This window comes from Megalobrama amblycephala, linkage group LG6 (genome assembly GCF_018812025.1).
Source record: "Megalobrama amblycephala isolate DHTTF-2021 linkage group LG6, ASM1881202v1, whole genome shotgun sequence".
Lineage (NCBI taxonomy): Eukaryota > Metazoa > Chordata > Actinopteri > Cypriniformes > Xenocyprididae > Megalobrama > Megalobrama amblycephala.
Window position 1 is genome coordinate 9191521 of NC_063049.1, and position 22537 is coordinate 9214057.

The 22537-nt window shown below is 38.5% G+C and overlaps 1 protein-coding gene across 1 annotated transcript in view; it reads left to right on the forward strand.

Moving 5' to 3' along the window:
• Window positions 1–1468: 1468 nt before the first annotated feature.
• The window catches only part of LOC125269843 (NACHT, LRR and PYD domains-containing protein 12-like), a 37783-nt gene continuing 16714 nt past the window's right edge, over window positions 1469–22537 (forward strand). Inside the window, exons 1-8 of the mRNA XM_048192858.1 lie at window positions 1469–1589; window positions 5846–5942; window positions 6185–6298; window positions 6987–7082; window positions 7290–9014; window positions 10429–10518; window positions 13338–13511; window positions 21827–21997. Of these exons, the coding sequence (XP_048048815.1) occupies window positions 5893–5942; window positions 6185–6298; window positions 6987–7082; window positions 7290–9014; window positions 10429–10518; window positions 13338–13511; window positions 21827–21997 (2420 nt within the window). The 5' untranslated portion in view covers window positions 1469–1589; window positions 5846–5892. The remainder of the gene's footprint in view (window positions 1590–5845; window positions 5943–6184; window positions 6299–6986; window positions 7083–7289; window positions 9015–10428; window positions 10519–13337; window positions 13512–21826; window positions 21998–22537) is intronic.

Genomic DNA, 22537 nt, shown 5'->3' on the forward strand with positions numbered 1-22537 from the left:
GATTGTCTGCTTTGTCCATCCATAGACTAAAACACTGGCATATTTTTATTTATAAATCTATTCTGGGTCTACTTCCTTCATATCTTCATATGTACATCAGTAAAAAACATGCTGGTAGCTAATAACCTTCGGTCCCAGAAATTCTACCTTCTGTCTGTTCCAGTGGTACGTACTGAATTAGGGAAGAAGGCATTTAAATTTGCTGTTCCCTCTGCTTGGAATAACTTGCAATTGACATTGAAACTTAAGGAGTTGGTTTCACTGGACATTTTTAAAGTGATGTTAAATGATTTGGAGACAGAAACAACGGTTTGTAGATGTTTTGATTAGTTATGTATGTATTTAAATATGTATGTATGGATGTTATCTGTTAAACCCACGTGAGATGTGTTGCTGTCACTCTTGGCCAGAACGCTCTTGTAAAAGAGATTCTTAATCTCAATGTGCTTCTTTTACTGGTAAAATAAAGGTTATAAATAAACCGTGTTTCACGCGTATATGCAATGTTTTAGATTAAAGCCTTTGAAAATTTGGCTTTATTTGAATTGTGATTTAAAAGCTGTGTTTGTCAATTCTGTGAAATCCAGCATTTTAATTGATTTTCATTATTTCAAAGCCATGAATGATCTTGTTTCTTTTGATTTGATTTGGTGTTTCAAAGGGGCTTTATGTGAGGTTATTGAAGACAATCTGTACTTTGCACCCCTCTTTGTAATAAAGGATCTTTGAAATTCAAATTCTCTCTCTCTCTTTTTTAAACTAAGGTCAACTCTCACAGCTGAAGAAAACAACATGTTAAGGGACTATTACTCTGAGGCAAGCACTCCTTTTTGTATATAGTTTTTAATGAGAAATTTTGAAAGAAAGGTTGATACTGTAACATGATGCTCTTTTTTTGGGCTGGATGAAAATGTAAAACCTGAGTGGAGATCTTTTACAAGCTGTCATTATCAAAGAGGGTTGGGAAATATAGTGGAAAATCATTGCTGTAAACTTCTATTTCTGTTCTAAATCCAGAAGTTGTTTCTGAATGTCCCTTTTGTTCTCAACAGGAAATGGTGTTTCATGCTTTTATGCAATGTTTCTGAAAACACTTATATTTTGGGACAAGCAAAACTGGCAATATATATTAGTAGGAAAAATTAAATTGAGCAAAAGTCTTGCCAAAGCATCGCTGAAGTTTTTTCAATGTTGGTTAAATCAACAGTGTTGATTAAACTATGGAAGAGTTGTCTACATTTGAGATTATTTAGTGCAATCATGGAGAATAGTGTGTTGTTTCTGAAGGTGATTTGGTTTTATCCTTTGTAATTGTTTGTATGTAGTTGTGTGAAGAATTATTGTGAATACTTTTTTTTTTTTTTTTTCAAAATTCAAAAGCTTTCTCTCTCTCTCTCTCTCTCTCTCTCTCTCTCTCTATCTGTCTCTTGTCACAAATAGAAAGTGGAAGTAAGTTTTAGTTCCCCTGTCGCCATTTTAAGTGGGTAAAATGTAAACATTTATTACAGTTTATGAAGGAATTTCTGTGTAGTTTATGATGTTAAAGCTGGAGGATTTGAGAACCTGTATCTTGTAAAAGTTCGATCAAGGTGAGTGTTCATGTGTGGTGACTTCCTCGTATTCCTTTGAATCTCTGGAGAATATTTTAAGTAATTGTTTGCAGTGAAGTGGAAAAATAAAAGTGCCAGTACTCCTGATGCTCTGTTCAAAACGTGTTCCTGAAGAAGGGAGGGTGCGGCGGGCTTTCATATGTGCAATGTTGGAAGTGCCGGTGCACAAGGGAAAATAAGTATTGAATACGTTAACATTTTTTTAAATTATACATAAGTTATATTATATATAAGTTCCAATCCAGCAATTTACATAAAATTTTGAACAGACATTGGTATTAGCTCAAGAAATCAATACAAAAAAGGAAATCATAATACTACAATCCATAAAAAAGTTATGAATAATAAAGTCAAATGACACTGGAAAAAAGTATTTAACACAATAAGAAAAAGCAGTACACTAAGACAAGGCAGGTCAAGAAAGCAACAAATTTCACCAAGTAGTTCTACCTACTACCTTTGTAAATTAGAATCAGTTGGGTTAGTGCATAGGGGACAAGCATATTACAAAGATATGGGGGAGCAGGAGAATTTTGAATTTAATACGGTAGGCAACTGGAAGCCAGTGGAGATCATCCAAAATTGGGATGATGTGAGCAGAATTCTTGGTATGGGTGAGTATTCTAGCAGCAGAGTTTTTAATGTTTTGTAATCTGGAAATGGAGCTGGCAGGTAGACCAATGAAAAGGGCATTACAGTAATGAAGGCGTGATGAGACAAATGCATGGATGACAGTTTCAGCGTCTTTGGTACTGATGAAGGGACAGAATTGGGAAATGCGACGTACTGTAGGTGAAAGAATGCAGATTTGGTTACAGAGGAAATATGAGACTGAAAGGAAAGGGTGGAGTCAATGATTACACCTACATTTTTAACAATATTGAATGTTTTGATGTGAGAACCAGCAATTTCACAGGTGAAATTTGTAGAAATATTGCTAGTAAGTGAGGGAGTTCCAATGAAAATAATCTCAGTTTTGTCCATGTTGAGTTTCAGAAAATTTGAATTAAGCCAATCTTTTATGTCTTTCACACAAGCAGAGATTTTGTCTGTTTGGGGAGGTAGAGTAGGTGTGCAGAGTGAGTATATTTGAATGTCATTACCGTAAAAGTGATAATTGAGACCATGACATTGTAAAATCTGGCCAAGTGGTATGATGTAAATTATGAATAATAAAGGCCCGAGAACGGATCCCTGGGGAACACCTCGCTTCAGGGGGACAGTAGGTGATCGAAAGTCCTTAAATGAGATGTAGAATTGTCTGTCAGAGAGACAGGAAGAAAACCAAGAAAGAGCAGAACCAGAAATACCCAAATCAGAGAGACGAGAAACAAGTTATTAATGGAGGACGATATCGAAGGCAGAGCTGAGGTCAAATATCAGAAGTATAGACAGAGAACCAGAGTCACCAGAAAGCAGTAGATCATTCACTACCTTTACAAGTGCAGTTTCAGTACTATGGAGGGGGCAAAAACCAGATTGAAAGGGATCAACGAGATTATTTTCAACTAGAAAAGACTGGAGTTGGGAGGCAACAGTAATTTAGCTATGAAGGGTAAATTTGAAATAGGATGATAATTAGATAGAACTGAGGGGTCGAGGTTGGTTTTCTTGAGAACAGGGGTAACTGCAGCAGTTTTGAATGGCAGAGGAAATGAAGCAGAGGTAAGAGATGTATTGATGAAGTGAGAGATAGGTGCAGAAATGGAAGAATGGCAAAGTTTCAGGAGAGAAGTAGGAGCAAGTTCAAGTTGACAGGAAGAAGAGTTGGATTTCAAGGTTAACTTAGCGACAGAAGATGGGGTTGTCAAAGAAAAACAAGACAGAGTTTGACTGGATAGATTTGGTGGATAGTTGAGAAGCATTGGTGGACGGCATCAGTCTTTTCAAGCAAATAATCCATAAAAGAACAGCAAAGCTCATTAGAAGCTAGGTAGTTTTGAGGTGGAGGTTTAGTAAGCTTATGTATTGTATTGAATAATGCTTTTGGCCTGTTACTTGATTTATTAATTGTGGCAGAGACAAAACTAGAGCGAGCTGAGATGAGAGCAGATTTGTATATTTTGAGATGATCAAGAAAGGCTAAATTATATACAGTAAGACCAGTTTTTCTGTAGAGATGCTCAAGCCGTCTACCAGTAGCCTTGAGAATACGGAGCTCAGGGGTATACCAAGGAGAAGAGTGGGAAGAAGGGACACTTCTGGTCTTAATAGGAGCATGCTGCTGTAAGATTTCAGAAGTTATGGAGTTATAGTTAGATAATATCATGGAGGGAGAAGAAATATCAAAGATATCTGAAAGGTTCGAAGAAGCAAGCAAGTACTGGACATCTCATGATGGGTAGAGGCAAAGAGGTCTCCCAAGACTTTCACAACAAGATTCGCCGTATGTAACAACAGTTGTGGTTACAGAAGGATTTTCCAACTCCTAATTATTCCTGTAAGCACCATTGGGACCATTTTCTACCACTAAAAGGAACATCATTACACAATCAACTGGCCATGCAATGGAGCTTCTTTCAAGATTTCTGATCAGGAAGTCAGAAGGTTAGTCTGCGGTGCGTTTCCCGAACAACGATGTAACTTGCTGCTGAACTACCATAGTACGATGCATCGTTGAACAAATCAACTAGCTAGTCACGACTGTTTCCCGAAACCTTATTCCCGTAAACCTGTCGTTCAACCACGTTGGTGAATTACGTCACGCAGGTGGTAGAGTAATAACTTCTTTAAATTAATCTGTTTGAGATCGAATTAATGCTAGAATTTCTGCTATAAATTACGGACATGGCATTAGAGGACTAATTCTAATTTTCCTCAGTTATTTTGCTTTATTTCCAGATTAAATCAAATGCTTGTTCTGACGTACTAGAGCAGGTACGCACATGCGCACTCTTCAAAAATTATGCTTTAGATCTCTTGACAAACTAAAATACAAAAATGACATTTGTATGTATTCGAAATAAAAGATATACATTATACTTAATGTCAGCTTGCTTATTTTGCTCAAGATAACAATTTATTAAGTCCACATGTCATAAAAACAGGAAACTATGCTTCTAACCACAGCTCGAGAGCTGTCGTTCCAACCACACAAGTTTGCGATGCAGTTTGCAAAAGTTCGTTTGAACTATGCTTTCGGGAAACACCATATCGTTGAACTATGTAAGTAACAACGGAAATTGTGATGTTAGTTGGCTAACGATGCTTTTGGGAAACGCACCCCAGATGAATAGCCCAAGAACCAAGGACCACTCAGAAAAAGGTCCAGAAAGACTTGGAGGCAGCAGGTAAAGTTGTCACAAGGAAAACAATAGGAAATGCACTCCACCGCCACAGCCTCCATGCACGCTCACCACAGAAAGCTCCATTACTGAAGAAAAGGCATGTTGAAGTTCATTTGAAGTTTTCTACACAATATTTGGAAATGTCTGAACTACTGACCCTAAAAATACCATACCAACAGTGATGTTTTCGAGGTGGAAGCATCATGGTATGGGGCTGTTTCTCTTCTCATGGTACTGACAGAATCAATATTATTGAAGGGAAGATGAATGGAGCCATGTACTGGGAATTCTTGAGATTAATTTGTTGCCATCCACCAGGATGATGAAGATGAGACTTCGGTGGACCTTCCACTAGGACAACAATCTAAAACACACTGCAAAGGAGAGTTTGAATTGGTTCCAGAAGAAGAAAATAAAGTTGTTAGAATGTCCCAGTAAATCACCAGACCTAAACCCAACAGAGTATTTGTGGAAGGAACTTAAGATCAAAATTCACATGAGACCCCCAGAATATTCAAGATTTAAAGTTTGTCATACAGGATGCACCTTGAGGCTGTCATTGCAAAAAGACTTTTCCATCAACTATTAAATACAGTTTTAGTTAGTGTGTTCAATACTTTTTTCCTGAGTCATTTCCCTTTATTACACATAGCTTTTTAATGGATTGTAAAATTATGATTTCTTTGTCTATTTAGATTTCATAAGTGAATATCAATGTCTGTTAAAGATTTTATGTGAATTGCTGCATTAGAACCGTGTTTAATAAAAAAAAAGTTGACGTATTCAATACTTATTTTACCCGCTGTATGTGTAAAACATGTATTACTGAGCTTGAGTTAATGCAGTCACATGATGCTTTTTTCTCCCACAGTCAAGATATGTTCAGCTACATTATGAAGGTTGTTCAGTTCATTTAATTATTTAAATTTTGAATGTTTTTTCATTCAGAGTCAGTGGAGGAGATCAAACTCATCAGATTTACCTGCAGCTTTATCATGGGTGATTCACAAGGATCCAGAGATGGAGATTTTTCTCCAGGATGCAGGTAAAAATTATAGTAAAAATATGGTAACACACACACAGATCAAAGGAACAGTTTAAAGAAAAATGTGTAGCCTGTTTTTGTCTGTTTTAATACTAACATGAAATTTTAAATAAAAAAATCATAAAGTTTCCTCAAAGTGCTTTTTGATGAAAGATGGGTGTGTTTATATTAATATGGTTCCTATCATAAAGAATGAACATAGTATTTCTAAAGGATTAATCTGTATCTCTTCTCTGTTACAGTTCAGTCCAGCAGAAGAGCTCAAACCCAGAGTACAGCTGTGTGTCTATGAAGAGTAACTGCTCTATGTTTGAGCCACCAATGTTTAAGAGTGGAAACACACAGCCTCTTCTCAGGTATATTATTTCTATAAAATATACTCTTATAGTATTCAATTTTTATGAAATTGTTATTAATATACAGTAGTGTAATGATCTTGAACCAAAAAATTCTAAGTTAAAATCCTGTAAGTTGGAGTCTGTTAAAGGGTTAGTTCACCCAAAAATGAAATTTATGTAATTAATTACTCACCCTCATGTCATTCCACACCCGTAAGACCTTTGTTCATCTTCGGAACACAAATTAAGATATTGTTGAATAAAGTCATTATTTTTGTTTTGTTTTTGCGCACAAAAAGTATTTTCATCGCTTCATAACATTAAGATTGAACCACTGTAGTCACGTTAACTATTTTAACAATGTTTTTACTACTTTTCTGGACCTTTAATGATGGTAATTGTGTTGCTTTCTATGGGAGATAAAAAACCTCTTGGATTTTATTAAAAATACCTTAATTTGTGTTTCGAAGATTAACAAAGGTCTTACGGGTGTGGAATGACATGAGGGTGAGTAATTAAAGACAGAAATTTCATTTTTGGGTGAACGAACCCTTTAATGATTACCATTGCATCCTTGTACAAAGCTTTATGTATTGTATTGTTAAATTCACACACTGTAAAAGCTGTTGGTATGTTACTCAGTTAATGGCACAATTACATCAGTATCATTGTGTCTGATTCTTTACCGTCTTCATTCTGATTTAAGGTCAAATCTCCTATCCAGACCAGTTAAAAACAAAATTGTGTGCATGCCTGTGATTCAACCACAGGACTTTAATGAAATCACATATCCTGGTTTCAGGTAAAATGTAGGATTTGTTTTGTTGTTGTTTAATTTTAGGTGCTGCAATGCATATCACACATCTCTGAAACACATGATTAATTATTGAAACCTTTCAGAAACCTAATGATGTTCTGTGTCCCATAATACAGCAAACAAGTAATTTTAATATTTTTGGCTATTTACTTCTCTATCTTGTTGTATAATAATCTTGTTTTAATCTTACAGCCATGACTCTAAACTTGCTGAAGTCCTCAACACATTGAGATCAAATCTGAGAAGGAAGTTTGAGTGTTTGTATGAGGGAATGTCAAAGCAGGGAAATTCAACACTCCTGAATGAGATCTACACAGAACTCTACATCACAGAGAGTGAAAGTGGAGATGTCATTAATGAGCATGAGGTGAGACAGATTGAGACACAGTCCAGAAGAGCAGAAACAGAGGACACACCGATCAAATGCAATGAAATCTTTAGACCTTTACCAGGACAAGACAAACCCATCAGAACTGTGCTGACAAAGGGAGTTGCTGGCATTGGAAAAACAGTCTCTGTGCAAAAGTTTATCCTGGACTGGGCTGAAAGGAAAGAGAATCAGGATGTCCAGCTCATAATTCCACTTCCTTTCAGAGAGCTCAACCTGATGAAGGACAAAACATTCAGTCTTTCAGATCTTCTTCATGTCTTTTTCCCTGAAACAAAAGAAATGGAAATATTCAGTGATAAGTATAAAGTTTCCTTCATCTTTGATGGTCTGGATGAGTGTCGCCTGTCTCTGGATTTTCAGAGCGATGTGAGGTTGTGTGATGTGACTGAATCAGCCTCAGTGGACGTGCTGCTGACAAACCTCATTGCAGGGAATCTGCTTCCCTCTGCTCTCATCTGGATCACCTCCAGACCAGCAGCAGCTGATCTCATCCCCACTGAGTATGTCCATCGAATGACAGAGGTACGAGGCTTCAGTGACTCACAGAAGGTGAAATACTTCAGGAAGAGAATCAGTGATCATAGTCTGGCCGATAGGATCATTAGACACCTGAAGTCATCAAGGAGCCTCTTTATTATGTGTCACATCCCAGTGTTCTGTTGGATCGCAGCCACTGTTCTAGAGAAGATGTTGAGTGAAGCAGAGATTGGAGAGATTCCCAAGACTCTCACTCAAATGTACACACACTTCCTGATGATTCAGACCAACATCAAACATGAGAAGGATTATGGGAAGAAAGTGAAAAATGAAGACATGATTGTCAAACTGGGGAAACTGGCTTATCAGCAGCTTGTTAAAGGCAACCTGATCTTCTATGAGGAAGACCTGAGAGAGTGTGGCATTGATGTGACAGAAGCATCAGTGTACTCAGGATTGTGCACTCAGATCTTCAGAGAGGAGTTGGGCTTGTATCAGGGGAATGTCTTCTGCTTTGTTCATCTGAGCATTCAGGAACATCTAGCAGCACTATATGTGCATCTTTCCTTTATAAACAATAACATCAATGTGTTTGACCAGATTACCAAACCAACTAATGGAGATAAAGTTTCACTATCTGATCTCCATGAGAGAGCTGTGAATGAGGCTTTAGACAGTAAAAATGGGCATCTGGACCTTTTTCTTCGTTTCCTTCTGGGTCTGTCATTGAAGTCTAATCAGATTCTCTTACAAGAACTAATGACACAGACAGGAAACAGCTCTCACAACAATAGGAAAACAGTTGACCATATTAAAGAAAAGATCAGGGAAAATCCCTCTCCTGATAAATACATCAACCTGTTTCACTGTCTGAATGAACTGGGTGATCTTTCACTAGTGAACGAAGCTGAACATATGAGCTATGGAGATTTACATAAAGTGAAACTCTCCTCATCTCAGTGGTCAGCTTTAGTTTTTGTGTTGTTGTCCTCAGATCAGGCAATGCATGAATTTAGGCTGAGCGACTTAATTGGAAAAGAAGAAACATGGTAAGTACAATATATATATATGCAACCCAAATTCTGGAAAAATTTGAATAAAATGAAAACTAAAAGACTTTCAAATCACATAAACCAATATTTTATTCACAATAGAACATATATAATATAACATAACAAATGTTTAAATGGAGAAATTTTACAATGTTATGCACAAAATGAGCTCATTTCAAATTTGTTGCCTGCCATGTCTCAAAATAGTTGGGACAGTGGTATGTTTAACATGGTGTGGCATTTCCTCTTCTTTTCAAATCAGTTTGAAGACGTCTGGTCATCGAGGCAATATGTTTCTGGAATTTTGGTGTTGGAATTTGGTCCCATTCTTGCCTGATATAGGTTTCCAGCTGCTAAAGTCTTCTTTGACATATTTTTCATTTAATGATGTGCTGAATGTTCTCTATAGGTGAAAGATCTTGACTGCAGGCAGGCCAAATCAGCACCCAGACTCTTCTTCAACGAAGCCATGCTGTTGTAATTGCTGAAGTATGTGGTTTTGCATTGTCCTGCTGAAAAACACAATGCCTTCCCTGAAATAGATGTCATCTGGAAACCTTTATATACCTTTCAGCATTCATAGTGCCTTCCAAAACATGCAAGTTGACCATACCGTTGGCACTTATGCACCCCTATACCATCAGAGATGCTGGCTTTGAACTGAACACTGATAACACAGTGGAAGATTTCCCTCTTCTTTAGCCCGGAGGACATGGCGTCCGTGATTTCCAACAAGAATGTCAAATTTGGACTCATCTGACTATAGAACACTTTTCCACTTGAAACAGTCCATTTTTAATGAGCCTTGGCCCACAGGACACGACAGCGCTTCTGGACCATGTTCACATATGGCTTCCTTTTTGCATGATAGAGCTTTAGTTGGCATCTGCAGATGGCACGGCAGATTGTGTTTACCAACAGTGGTTTCTGGAAGTATTCCTGGGCCCAATTAGTAATGTCATTGACACAATCATGCCGATGAGTGATGCAGTGTCGTCTGAGGGCCCGAAGACCACAGGCATCCAATTAAGGTCTTTGGCCTTATCCCTTACTCACAGAGGTTTCTGTGAATCTTTTGATGATGTTATGCACTGTAGATGATGAGATTTGCAAAGCCTTTGCAATTTGACGTTGAGGAACATTGTTTTCAACAATATTTTTAGGCACTCTTGCTAATCATGTTACAGACCTGATATCAATTAACTTGTAGACCTGATGCAGGCATTTGAAATGAGCTCATTTAGTGGATAAAAGTTTAAAATTTCTGTGTTTAAACAGTTATGTTATCTATGTTCTATTAATAATAATTATATAGTTAGGAATTTAGGGAGGTATTTAATGTATTATTTACTAATAATATTAATTATTATTATTAGCATTTATAATTAACTTATTTTTTATTTTCAAATAGTGATGGATCTGTCACCCTGAAAGCACAAAATACAGCAGATGAAATTCTTCAGAAGCTGCTGCCTGTGGTTAGAGCAACTAGATCAGTTCAGTAAGTAACACTGAGAACAATCATCACTGTTAAAACATTATAACATTTTTGTACCTAAATGTAACATAAATTAATGGTTTAACAAAAATACGAGTGTCACACTTCAGCTTTTAAACCCTCCACCTATCTGACCTCCACCTATCAGACGATTTAAATTACTTTCTGTGTTACGCTTTGGCTAATATGTTTTAGTTGAGGTAAATATATGTTCTCTCTCTAAGAGAAAAATACATACTTTGTTCTTTTACTAAAATTAAGGAAGAAGAACTACTGTGTAAAAAAAAAGGTTTATTTGGATTAATTGCCCATTGAGGTTCAAGAGAAGACTTTGGATTTTGTTTATTTTTGATATTTCATCATATTTAGTAGATTGGATTTTTTTCCCTTTTTTTCTGGATGTTTTTATTTATTTTTGGGTTCAGAGATTAAGGACTTATGCACAGGGACAGTACTTCTCAGGCATGGACTACCTAATCAAGGACCCTCGGATAAGTTTTCATTTTTCTGATTTGAGTATTGAGTTATGAGTATAATTTGTTTGTTAACATTCTTTTGCCTGTTTTTGTTTTCTTTCAAACATTGATACGGTTTTAGACATTAGGGAAGTGCAAGCAGCACTTCCCTAAAACCCGCCCTTAACACACCTCCATAGAACAACGTCACACGACCTCACCATTTCACAAGCTGACTGAAAACTAGCTAGATCGCAAAATGAGCATGACAGAAGCGAACGTTTTGTGTTTATTTAAAGACTTAAGATACCAACATCAATATTTGACCAATGTTTTACAATACAAAATGTTACAGTAACAGTAATTTATCAATTTGTCAGGAGTGCACAAGCTGAATCTAACTGATATTTACCATTTCACATAAAAAGAGAACACATACTTATTTTTGGTTGCAACTGCTTCCATTTATTTACAATCAAGAGAATCCACAAAACAATTCCATTAAGGTTTTTAAGTCCATAGGCTTACACATTTAGGAAAATATTGATAAAATATGTTTACGTGACATTTCTGAGCATTTCTATGAATTTTACTTGAAATTATGCGATGATTGCAGTCCGAGGAGGTTTGAGTGATCTCTCCGTGTCTCTATACGGTTATCCTTTCAGCCAGAGCAGGGGTAGGCAAGTTCAGTCCTAGAGAGCCGCTGTCCCGCTGAGTTTAGCTCCAACCTTAATCAAACACACCTGAACAAGCAAATTAAGCTCTTCAGGATTACTAAGGCTATAGGCAGCGTTTTTTTCAGGGTTGGAGCTAAACTCTGCAGGACAGCGGCTCTCTAGGACCGAACTTGCCTACCCCTGAGCCAGAGCAACAGAGGGAGCTCATGAGAATAATAATAATAATAATAATAATAATGTTTATTTTTTAGCACCTTTCAATAACCCAAGGTCACTTCACAAAATTAATACAATCAATAGACAAACAATAATACAATCAATTGACAAACAAAATATAACAGACAGTCAGAAGGGACATTCAGAAGAACAGAAGTTGACAACAAAAAAACTACAGATAATTTACATGAGAGGTCAAGCAATCAGATGATAAACATCAATTAGCCTATATCAAGAGAGTGGTCAAGTAACATACAAACAGAAAAAAAGGAGAACCAGCAGGAAGGAAAAATAATTCTTTACCGAGCAAAGTGAATAGATGAGTTTTAAATAGAGACTTAAAGGTCTGAAGAGAGGAAGTAGCACGAAGATCATGGGGCAACTTATCCCATAGCTTAGGGCCTATTATAATGAAAGCCCTACCACCCACAGTAGAGAGTTTATACTTGGGCATGACAAGCAAGTTATTATTGCTTGATCTGAGGGTCCGGGCAGGAACATAAGGTTGCACTAACTCGGCAAGGTATTGAGGTGCAAAGCCATGACAGGCCTTATAAACTAAGACTAAGAGTTTAAACTGGATACGATTGACCACAGGAAGCCAGTGAAGTTGGTAAAGGATGGGAGTGATATGTGCAGATTTTTTGTTATATTTAAGGGCTCGAGCAGCAGAGTTTTGTACCATTTGAAGGCGTTTAATTGCTTTGGCAGGTAAGCCGCTATATAAGAAGTTACAATAGTCCAATCTGGAGGTTATAAAAAACAAGATTTATGAGTTACACAAGTTAACCGGAGTGTGTGACAGATTTGCGGATGCTTTAGTCTGGTATCAACAAAGGCACAGGGAAAAGACAGATAAAACATTAAATCAAATAAATAAGATTATAATCATATTTGAGTTGTCTACGTTCCTCAAGCAGTTTCTCATATTTTCCATAAACATGCGTATTTATTATTGCGATGATTAGCATAAGTAGCCTTTAGCATCGCATATATTAGTATATTTCTGCCTCATATGGTGATCAAAATCCCCATCGAATCGCAAGAAATTTATTTCAAACACTCGGTGATGTCTGACAGTGAATTTTGAGCTCTAAATTGTTTAAAATGACTAAAATGTTTAAATTAGCTGGTAGCCTGATATAATCACATGGAAAATGAGCAGCGGTGTTGACCGTCTCCTGACTCAGGTAAACTCTGCCTCTGTTCATGGCCATGCCTCAAGTCCGAGCTGGCCTGCTTTGGACCAAGGTATTTGGCGGGCCAAAAAACCCTGTCCATTGGCTCGAGGAAGCCCCGGACGTGACAGTGGAAATGCAACTGGCCCTGGCACACACTAGCACACTCGCTTCTGGCCTGACAGTGAAAACGCGGCTATTCATGCCTTGTCAGTTATCTGAATTTTTAAGTAACTACTGGTTTACTAAAGTTGTAAGCCAAGTTTGTTAACATGTGTCATTTCTCTCTGTAGTTTGGATAATTGTAGTGTCACAGATGAAGGTTGGGCTACTTTGGCTTCAGCTCTAAGATCAAACCCCTCACACCTGAGAGAACTGAATCTGACTTGGAATAAACTAGGAGACCCAGGAGTGAAGTTGCTCTCTACTGTACTGGAGAATCCTCACTGTAAACTGCAAAGACTGTGGTAAGATCATTTCTCTGATAGTCACATGATCTGGTGCTCAGAGAGACATATTATTTAAAATAGTTTATAGTGATACCAAATCAGTGTTTTGGAACATAATTAACATGTTTTTTTTATGAATCAAATTCAACATAATCATAGTTAATGTATTAAGATATTTGTGATGAAATCCGATGGGTTAGTGAGGCCACTATTCAGAGCAAAGCCACCAAACCTCTCAAGAACCATAAAGGTACTAAAAACATATTTAAAACAGTTCATGTGAGTTCAGTGGTTCTACCTTAATATTATTAAGCATTGAGAATGCTTTTTGTGCACCAAAAAAAACCCAAAATAACGAGTTTTCAACAATATCTCGTGATGACCGATTTCAAAACACTGCTTTCTTTAGCTTTTTAAATGACATATAGGTGAATAAAAGTAGTAGTAGTAGTAGTGATAATAATGACAATATACACCAAAAGTATGAATAAAAATGTATAATATACACCACAGATCAAAAGTTTGGGGTTGGCATGCAGACTGATAACTGAAGAGGAATCATTTAATTCACATTTATATTGATCAAATGGATCTTTTCTCTGTGTCTGTCTTCATCTATAACATTGTTAGTGTGAACATGATTAGATGAATATTAGCTACATTATATCATACAGAGATACTTTATTAGTAATCTTCAGCCCTTTCGCACGTAAGTTTAAATGATTCTAGCTGAGCCTCCAGCATGAGTTTTTTTTAAGGTGTTCATTATATTAGAATGTATTACCTTATTATTTCTATGGTGATGCATCAGGCTTGTCATGTGATACACTGCAGCCACTATAGTGCTGTATGACAGATGTATCACTTTTATTTCGTTTTTCCTTTATATTCAAAATATTCAAACGTGTTGAATATTTTGAATGAAACATAATATATATCATGAACTGGTTTTCAAACACATGTAAGTGAATGTGTTTTGTTGTTTAAAAAAATTTAATGATCATGTTAGTTGAACACACGATGGGCGTTAATTCACCCATTTCTGCTGAAATACATGAAAGTAAGTGGTAACACTTTAGAATCTCACGCTATGAAGTATTAGTTAAGCATTAGTAAATAGTCAATTCATCATTTATAAAACATTAATAGACATTAGTTTATAAATACAGCTATAAATGCTTTGTTCTTGATTTATAAGAATATCTATAATGAGTTTAATAATTGTATTTTCATACTTTATTAATGATCAATTTATCATTTCTAAATTATCTATTACATTATTCACAAACCAGTTATTTAGGAGTTGTCAGTGGTTCATAAGATCATTTAGGAAGTGTAAGTAAATGATTAATAAAATATTTAAAAGTACATTTATGCATCTTATTATTTAGACATATAGTATTAGTTACTTAGTGTGTTAATAAATGCTTTATTAACACATATTACTAGTGTCAAAACTACCTCGGTACTAACTTTAAAACATTAGAGAACAGCAGTGCAGAAGATCACTGAACCTTTAAATCTCATTTATAAAAGCTTTACAAAGCATAAACAGGCCTCACTTTAGATGAGCTCACAAAAATAGTTAACTGACCACTTCTAAATGTTGTATAATTACCTGAATTAATCATGAATTGCAGTAGGAATATGTGTTAATAAAACATTTACTAACACACTAAGTAACTATTACTATATGTCTAAATAATAAGATGTATAAATGAATGTTTAAATAGTTTATTAATCATTTACTTACACTTCCTAAATGAACTACTGACAATTCCTAAATAAATGATTTGTAAATAATGTAATACTTAATTTAGAAATGATAAATTGATTATTAATAAAGTATGAAAAACAATTATTAAACACATTATAGATATGCTTATAAATCAAGAATAAAGCAATTATGGCTGTATTTATGAACTACTTACTAATGTCTAATGCTTTATAAGTGATGAATTAACTATTAACTAATGCTTAACTAATGCTTCATAGCGTGCAGTTATTATAAAGTGTTACCAAGTAAGTGACCTGTGAACTGGGAGAAGAATATAGTAAACTACAGTAGTCAACATTTGAAGTGGATCAAAAACTTTCAGCAAAGATGTCCTAAAACCTTCAACTTTGATGAACTTTTTTAATCCACTTCAAATGTTGACTACTATATATATACCCACGGTTTAACAAACAAGGCTTAATTAAATAAGGCCCTAATTAAATTAAGTCCTAAACCTGGCTTAGGCTAAGCCCTGTCTGTGAAACTGGGCCATAGTTATATATATATTGTGATTCTGATATGAATAAAACACAATTATAATTGTCAAATTGTAATTGAAAGGATTATTATTGCTGCTTCTATAGATACCTGTATGTATTTAACAAACTTAAAACTTATTTTATTTTTTTGCTAGTGCTTAAGTGTAGTTAAATGTCTGAAACCTAAAATAAACATTATGTGTTTGAAAACACTGAATAGCTGTGATATGCAGTGTTGTGTGTAATGCATTTCAAGTAACCGAGTTATGTAATCAGATTACTTTTTTCAAGTAATGCTTTACTTTTAAATTTAAAATAAAATATCAGAGTTAGAGTTACTTTTTCAAATAAGCTGCAATGATTAGCCAAATTGGTTGGGTTGCAAGATTTAAAATGGGGTCAGATTTTACTGTGTGAGATGTTTAGGAGTTGAAAGAATGAGACATAAAACAGAGATAAATTTAAATAAGACTGGTGTTTTAACAATATTCACACGATACTTTAAAACAACTAAATAAAACCAGGAAAACCAAGGCTGTTAAAAGCATACAGTCCAATTCACCATACCCTAAAACATTCCAAGAATCCCAATGTGAGTGTCCACCAGTGTATATACAATGCCAGAGTAGTGTAATCCAAAACTCTGAGTTGTGTCTGGAAAGGTAAGTCAACAGTTTATAAACTCCACAATCCAGGTAAGTAGTGACTGTTTGTGACTATCAGTTTGTTTGCCATGCCATCCTCTTTGTACAGGTGTAACAGGCCAACCATGTGTTCTTTAAAGACATAAATACACTTAAAATGGTAAGAGGAATAAAATTAACTGAAGACCAATTCAAACTCTATTATACATAAAATCATTGTAATAAAGAGCAGTAAAACATGTCTCTTATGTGTTACATAGTAATGCAAGTTTTTTCCCACCATTTATTGACTGACAGTTCTCTTGTCCCCATGCTGAGAGGAATCGGGAGTAAGTGCAGAGATGTTGTGTGTAAACAAGATGGTTATTGTAGTTCTAAACTAAATGTGAGCATGCATTTACTATTACAAAAAAGATATTCCTCAAAATTAATAAAATAAGTGAAATGCATTTCAATGCATTTTTATGCATTTAATCTCAATTTATTGACCAATGTACTTGCTGCTGACCTTTGATGATTCAGTAAACCCATAAGCAAAAATGAATTCAGATTTAGTAGTAAGTGTTAAACTTTCTTCTCCTGCATCCTTCTTTCTTCTCCTGGCAACACAGCTGAAAGGTTTGTTTGAGCTGCGCCCTCTACTGTACATGCTTGTATTTGCATTTCCTTTAGCCTTATAATTTCACATTTGGTGTGAAAGAGCCTTTACATTTGCCCAAAAATCAAACTTTTCTTGTTATAAAAAAAACAAGCCCAGCCTAGGTGAGAAATAGTAACGCAAAAGTAACGTAATGCATTACGTACAAACCCGATTCCAAAAAAGTTGGGACACTGTACAAATTGTGAATAAAAACAGAATGCAATGATGTGGAAGTTTCAAATTTCAATATTTTATTCAGAATACAACATAGATGACATATCAAATGTTTAAACTGAGAAAATGTATCATTTTAAGGGAAAAATAAGTTGATTTTAAATTTCATGGCATCAACACATCTCAAAAAAGTTGGGACAAGGCCATGTTTACCACTGTGTGGCATCCCCTCTTCTTTTTATAACAGTCTGCAAACGTCTGGGGACTGAGGAGACAAGTTGCTCAAGTTTAGGAATAGGAATGTTGTCCCATTCTTGTCTAATACAGGCTTCTAGTTGCTCAACTGTCTTAGGTCTTCTTTGTCGCATCTTCCTCTTTATGATGCGGCAAATGTTTTCTATGGGTGAAAGATCTGGCCATTTCAGTGCCCGGATCCTTCTTCTACACAGCCATGATGTTGTAATTGATGCAGTATGTGGTCTGGCATTGTCATGTTGGAAAATGCAAGGTCTTCCCTGATAGAGATGACATCTGGATGGGAGCATATGTTGTTCTAGAACTTGGATATACCTTTCAGAATTGATGGTGCCTTTCCAGATGTGTAAGCTGCCCATGCCACACGCACTCATGCAACCCCATACCATCAGAGATGCAGGCTTCTGAACTGAGGGCTGATAACAACTTGGGTTGTCCTTGTCCTCTTTAGTCCGGATGACATGGCGTTCCAGTTTTCCAAAAAGAACTTCAAATTTTGATTCGTCTGACCACAGAACAGTTTTCCACTTTGCCACAGTCCATTTTAAATGAGCTTTGGCCCAGAGAAAATGCCTGCGCTTCTGGATCATGTTTAGATTTGGCTTCTTTTTTGACCTATAGAGTTTTAGCCGGCAACGGCGAATGGCACGGTGGATTGTGTTCACCGACAATGTTTTCTGGAAGTATTCCTGAGGCCATGTTGTGATTTCCATTACAGTAGCATTCCTGCATGTGATGCAGTGCCGTCTAAGGCCCGAAGATCACAGGCATCCAGTATGGTTTTCCGGCCTTGACCCTTACCCACAGAGATTGTTCCAGATTCTCTGAATCTTTGGATGATATTATGCACTGTAGATGATGATAACTTCAAACTCTTTGCAATTTTTCTCTGAGAAACTCCTTTCTGATATTGCTCCACTATTTTTCACTGCAGCATTGGGGGAATTGGTGATTCTCTGCCCATCTTGACTTCTGAGAGACACTGCCACTCTGAGAGGCTCTTTTTATACCCAATCATGTTGCCAATTAACGTAATAAGTTGCAAATTGGTCCTCCAGCTGTTCCTTATATGTACATTTAACTTTTCCGGCCTCTTATTGTCACGAATCCTGTCAGTTCCGGACTACATTTCCCATCATCCCCCCTGTCAATCACATGCACTCACTCCACCTATCACCTGTTGCCACATCCACCCTAGCACACCACACTGATCACCACACCCAGCTGCAGCTCATTATCAGGACTATAAAGGACTCACACTCAGACCACCAGTTTGCGAAGTCTTGATTACCCAGTGTGTCATTTCTGAGCGTTTCCTTGTTTCCTGTCTGCCTGTGTTTGATCTTGCCTGTTCCTGTTTATTGACCCGTTGCTGCCTGTCCTGACTCTTGCCTTGTATACTGTTCTGTGAATGATATCCGCCTGCCTCGATCTACTGCCTGTACCCTGACTACGTTTCTGCCTGTTCCTTACTGTTCCTGTTTGCCCCTGATCAACCCAGCCTGTACGACTATGCTCACTGTAAATAAAAGCTTGCATATGGATCTCTGCCTCAGTCCCGCTATGTTACAGAAGACTTCGCCGCCACCACGATCCAGCAGCTTTCCCGGAGGACATTTGTACGGTGTGGACATTGATCAGTTGTTGTTGTGGAGTACGCAGGGCACACGATCACTGGAGGATTACATCGCAGAATACCTGAACATTGCGTATTATTCAGATCTGCCTGACTGCGCACTTATTGACTTTTTTTGTGATGGAGTGAACCAGCCACTCAAAGAACAATTAGTTCACAATGGACCCTGTTCCACCCTTAGTCATTTTTTGGATTATGCTTTGTTGACTGTTGGCTCTCAGTTTACTGTGGGTGTCGCGGAGGAACGCGATTCCTCGCCTGGTTGTGTAATGGCCGCCGCGCCAGGTGACACTCACAAAATGGCGGTCACCACAATAACAACACCAAGTCAAGTCAGCACTGATTACCTTGAACCACGTCACGCCTTCGCTGATCGCCCAGAGCATCGTCCCGTCTCCGCTGATCGCCCAGAGCCACGTCACGCCTTCGCTGATCGCCCAGAGCATCGTCCTGTCTCCGCTGATCGCCCAGAGCAACGTCACGTCTCTGGGTCAGTCAGAAAGCAGCTAGGATTGCGTTCCAGTGTGGCTGATCCACCGCTGATTTCAGCGCGAGCGGCTGGTATTCCCAAGCATCAGCCGGCCGCTTCACACTCAAGCCAGTCGGCCGCCTCGCACTCAAGCCCGGTGGCCGCTTCACTCTCAAGCCCGGCGGCCACTTCGCTCTCAACTTCGTCTGTTTCAACGCTCTCAACTTCGTCTGTTTCAACGCTCTCAAGTTCGTCTATTGCAACGCTCTCAAGTTCGCCGGTTGCTATGGACTCATGTTCGCCGGGTGCAACGCAGTCAAGTTCACCGGTTGCGACGCACTCAAACGCCCTGGACGCGACGGACAAAAGGGCTGCTTTGCCAGTGCCCACGGGCAAGATGGCCGCCCCTGCGGTGCGTAAGGATGCAGGGGGCATTCCAGTGACTGAGTCCGCTCCAGTACCCGCTCCAACCAGTGAACCATCGCCTCACCCTCAGAAGAGGAGGAGGAGGAGGAGAAAGGTGTCCTCCTCTCCTCAAGACGCAGATGCCCTTCAAGAGGCCGCTGTGGGCCTGGAGACCACTCCAGAGGTCTCTTCTGCTTCGCCCAAGTGTCATGCTCTTCCAGCACCGCCTAAGCGTCTTGCCCTGCCAGCGCCTACTGTGCTCCTCGCCCTGCCGGCGCCGCCTGAGCTCTTCGCCCTGCCGGCGCCGCCCGAGCTTCCAGCCCTGCCAGCGCCACCCAAGCTTCCAGCCCTGCCAGCGCCATCCAAGCTTCCAGCCCTGCCAGCGCCGCTCAAACTCCTTGCGTTGCCAGCGCCACTCAGGCGTCTTGCCCTGCCGGCTTCACCCACATGCCTGGCCCTGCCGGCGCCACCCGAACTCCTTGCCCACGAACCTGCGACGGGCCCCGCTGAAATCCCCAAGAACTTTTGGGGGGGGGCAGTGTACCTGAGGGTGGGGAGCTTGTGGGTGGGGACCCTGCTCAACCATGGCTGTTAAGGGCCTCTGAACTGTTATGGCCATCTCTGAACTGCGAATTATTATGGCCTTTATGGCCGTGGCTGCCCGAGCCACCTGACCTGCCGTGGTTGCCCAAGCCACCTGACCTGCCGTGGCTGCCCGAGCCGCCTGACCTGCCGTGGCTGCCCAAGCCGCCTGACCTGCCGTGGCTGCCCAAGCCGCCTGACCTGCCGTGGCTGCCCGAGCCGCCTGACCCGCCGTGGCTTCCTGACCCGCCGTGGCCGCCCGAGGCTCCTGACCCACCGTGCCATCTACGGCGCGAGGACGCGCCTTCCGGGAGGGGGACATTCTGTCACGAATCCTGTCAGTTCCGGACTACATTTCCCATCATCCCCCCTGTCAATCACATGCACTCACTCCACCTATCACCTGTTGCCACATCCACCCTAGCACACCACACTGATCACCACACCCAGCTGCAGCTCATTATCAGGACTATAAAGGACTCACACTCACACCACAAGTTTGCGAAGTCTTGATTACCCAGTGTGTCATTTCTGAGCGTTTCCTTGTTTCCTGTCTGCCTGTGTTTGATCTTGCCTGTTCCTGTTTATTGACCCGTTGCTGCCTGTCCTGACTCTTGCCTTGTATACTGTTCTGTGAATGATATCCGCCTGCCTCGATCTACTGCCTGTACCCTGACTACGTTTCTGCCTGTTCCTTACTGTTCCTGTTTGCCCCTGATCGACCCAGCCTGTACGACTATGCTCACTGTAAATAAAAGCTTGCATATGGATCTCTGCCTCAGTCCCACTACGTTACACTTATTGCTACCTGTCCCAACTTTTTTGGAATGTGTAGCTCTCATGAAATCCAAAATGACCTGGCATTTCAAAATGTCTCACTTTCAACATTTGATGTGTTATCTATATTCTATTGTGAGTAAAATATACGTTTATGAGATTTGTAAATTATTGCATTCCTTTTTTATTCACAATTTGTACAGTGTCCCTACTTTTTTGGAATCAGGTTTGTAATAAAAAGTAACTAAGCAACGCAATTAGTTACTTTTTAAGTGAGTAAAGTAGTATTGTAATGCATTACTTTTCAAAATAACTTTCCCCAACACTGGTGACACTCAGCTCCAGCCAAAGCTCAAAAGCACATTTGAGTTTAACAGTTGATCATGTGATGCACTGAATATTCTAATCACTCTTGTGTGATCGTATGTGTCGAAGGGTTACAAAAATATATATGGGCCAATGAGAGAGTGAAGAGTGTGTCATTGTTCTCTACAGGTTGAGTGAGTGTGGTGTCACAGATGAGGGTAATGCTGCTCTGGCTTCAGCACTGAGATCAAACCCCTCACACCTAAGACAACTGAATCTGTCATTTAATAAAATAGGAGACTCAGGAGTGAAGCTGCTCTCTGTTGGACTGGAGAATCATTGTAAACTGGAGTTTCTGGGGTAAGATCATATGTGACTCTCACATGAAACAGTCACTGTGAATTTTGCATTTTCAGGAATTCATAAAGTAACACCAAAACTGAATGAAATGCTAGGAAAACAAACTATTATTACAATAATTACAAGCAAAACTATTGAAACAACATGATCAAATCACAATTCGTCAATTTAATATAATGTATTTTCATTTGATGTAGGAGAATTAATATTTTTCTGATTGAACACGTGAACTGCTCCTCATTAAGGTGATACTGCAGTTCTGATAGTCACACTTAAAAACACTTTTATTCACATTCCACATTTATTACTCTTTACTTTAAACACACTCAATCTCAGCATGGTCAGGATTAAGGCAGTCCATTATTTTTTTAATTGTAGAAGAAAACTGGATAATTTAGAGATGTTTTTCCTGGTTTAAAATCTATATTGTGTCAATGTCACAGATTGATGTGGTGAAACACTATAGTACATCAATGGCACATTGGTGTCATATTTTTTACTGAGACTGCAAGTTATCCTATGCGAAGACATTTCCTCTTA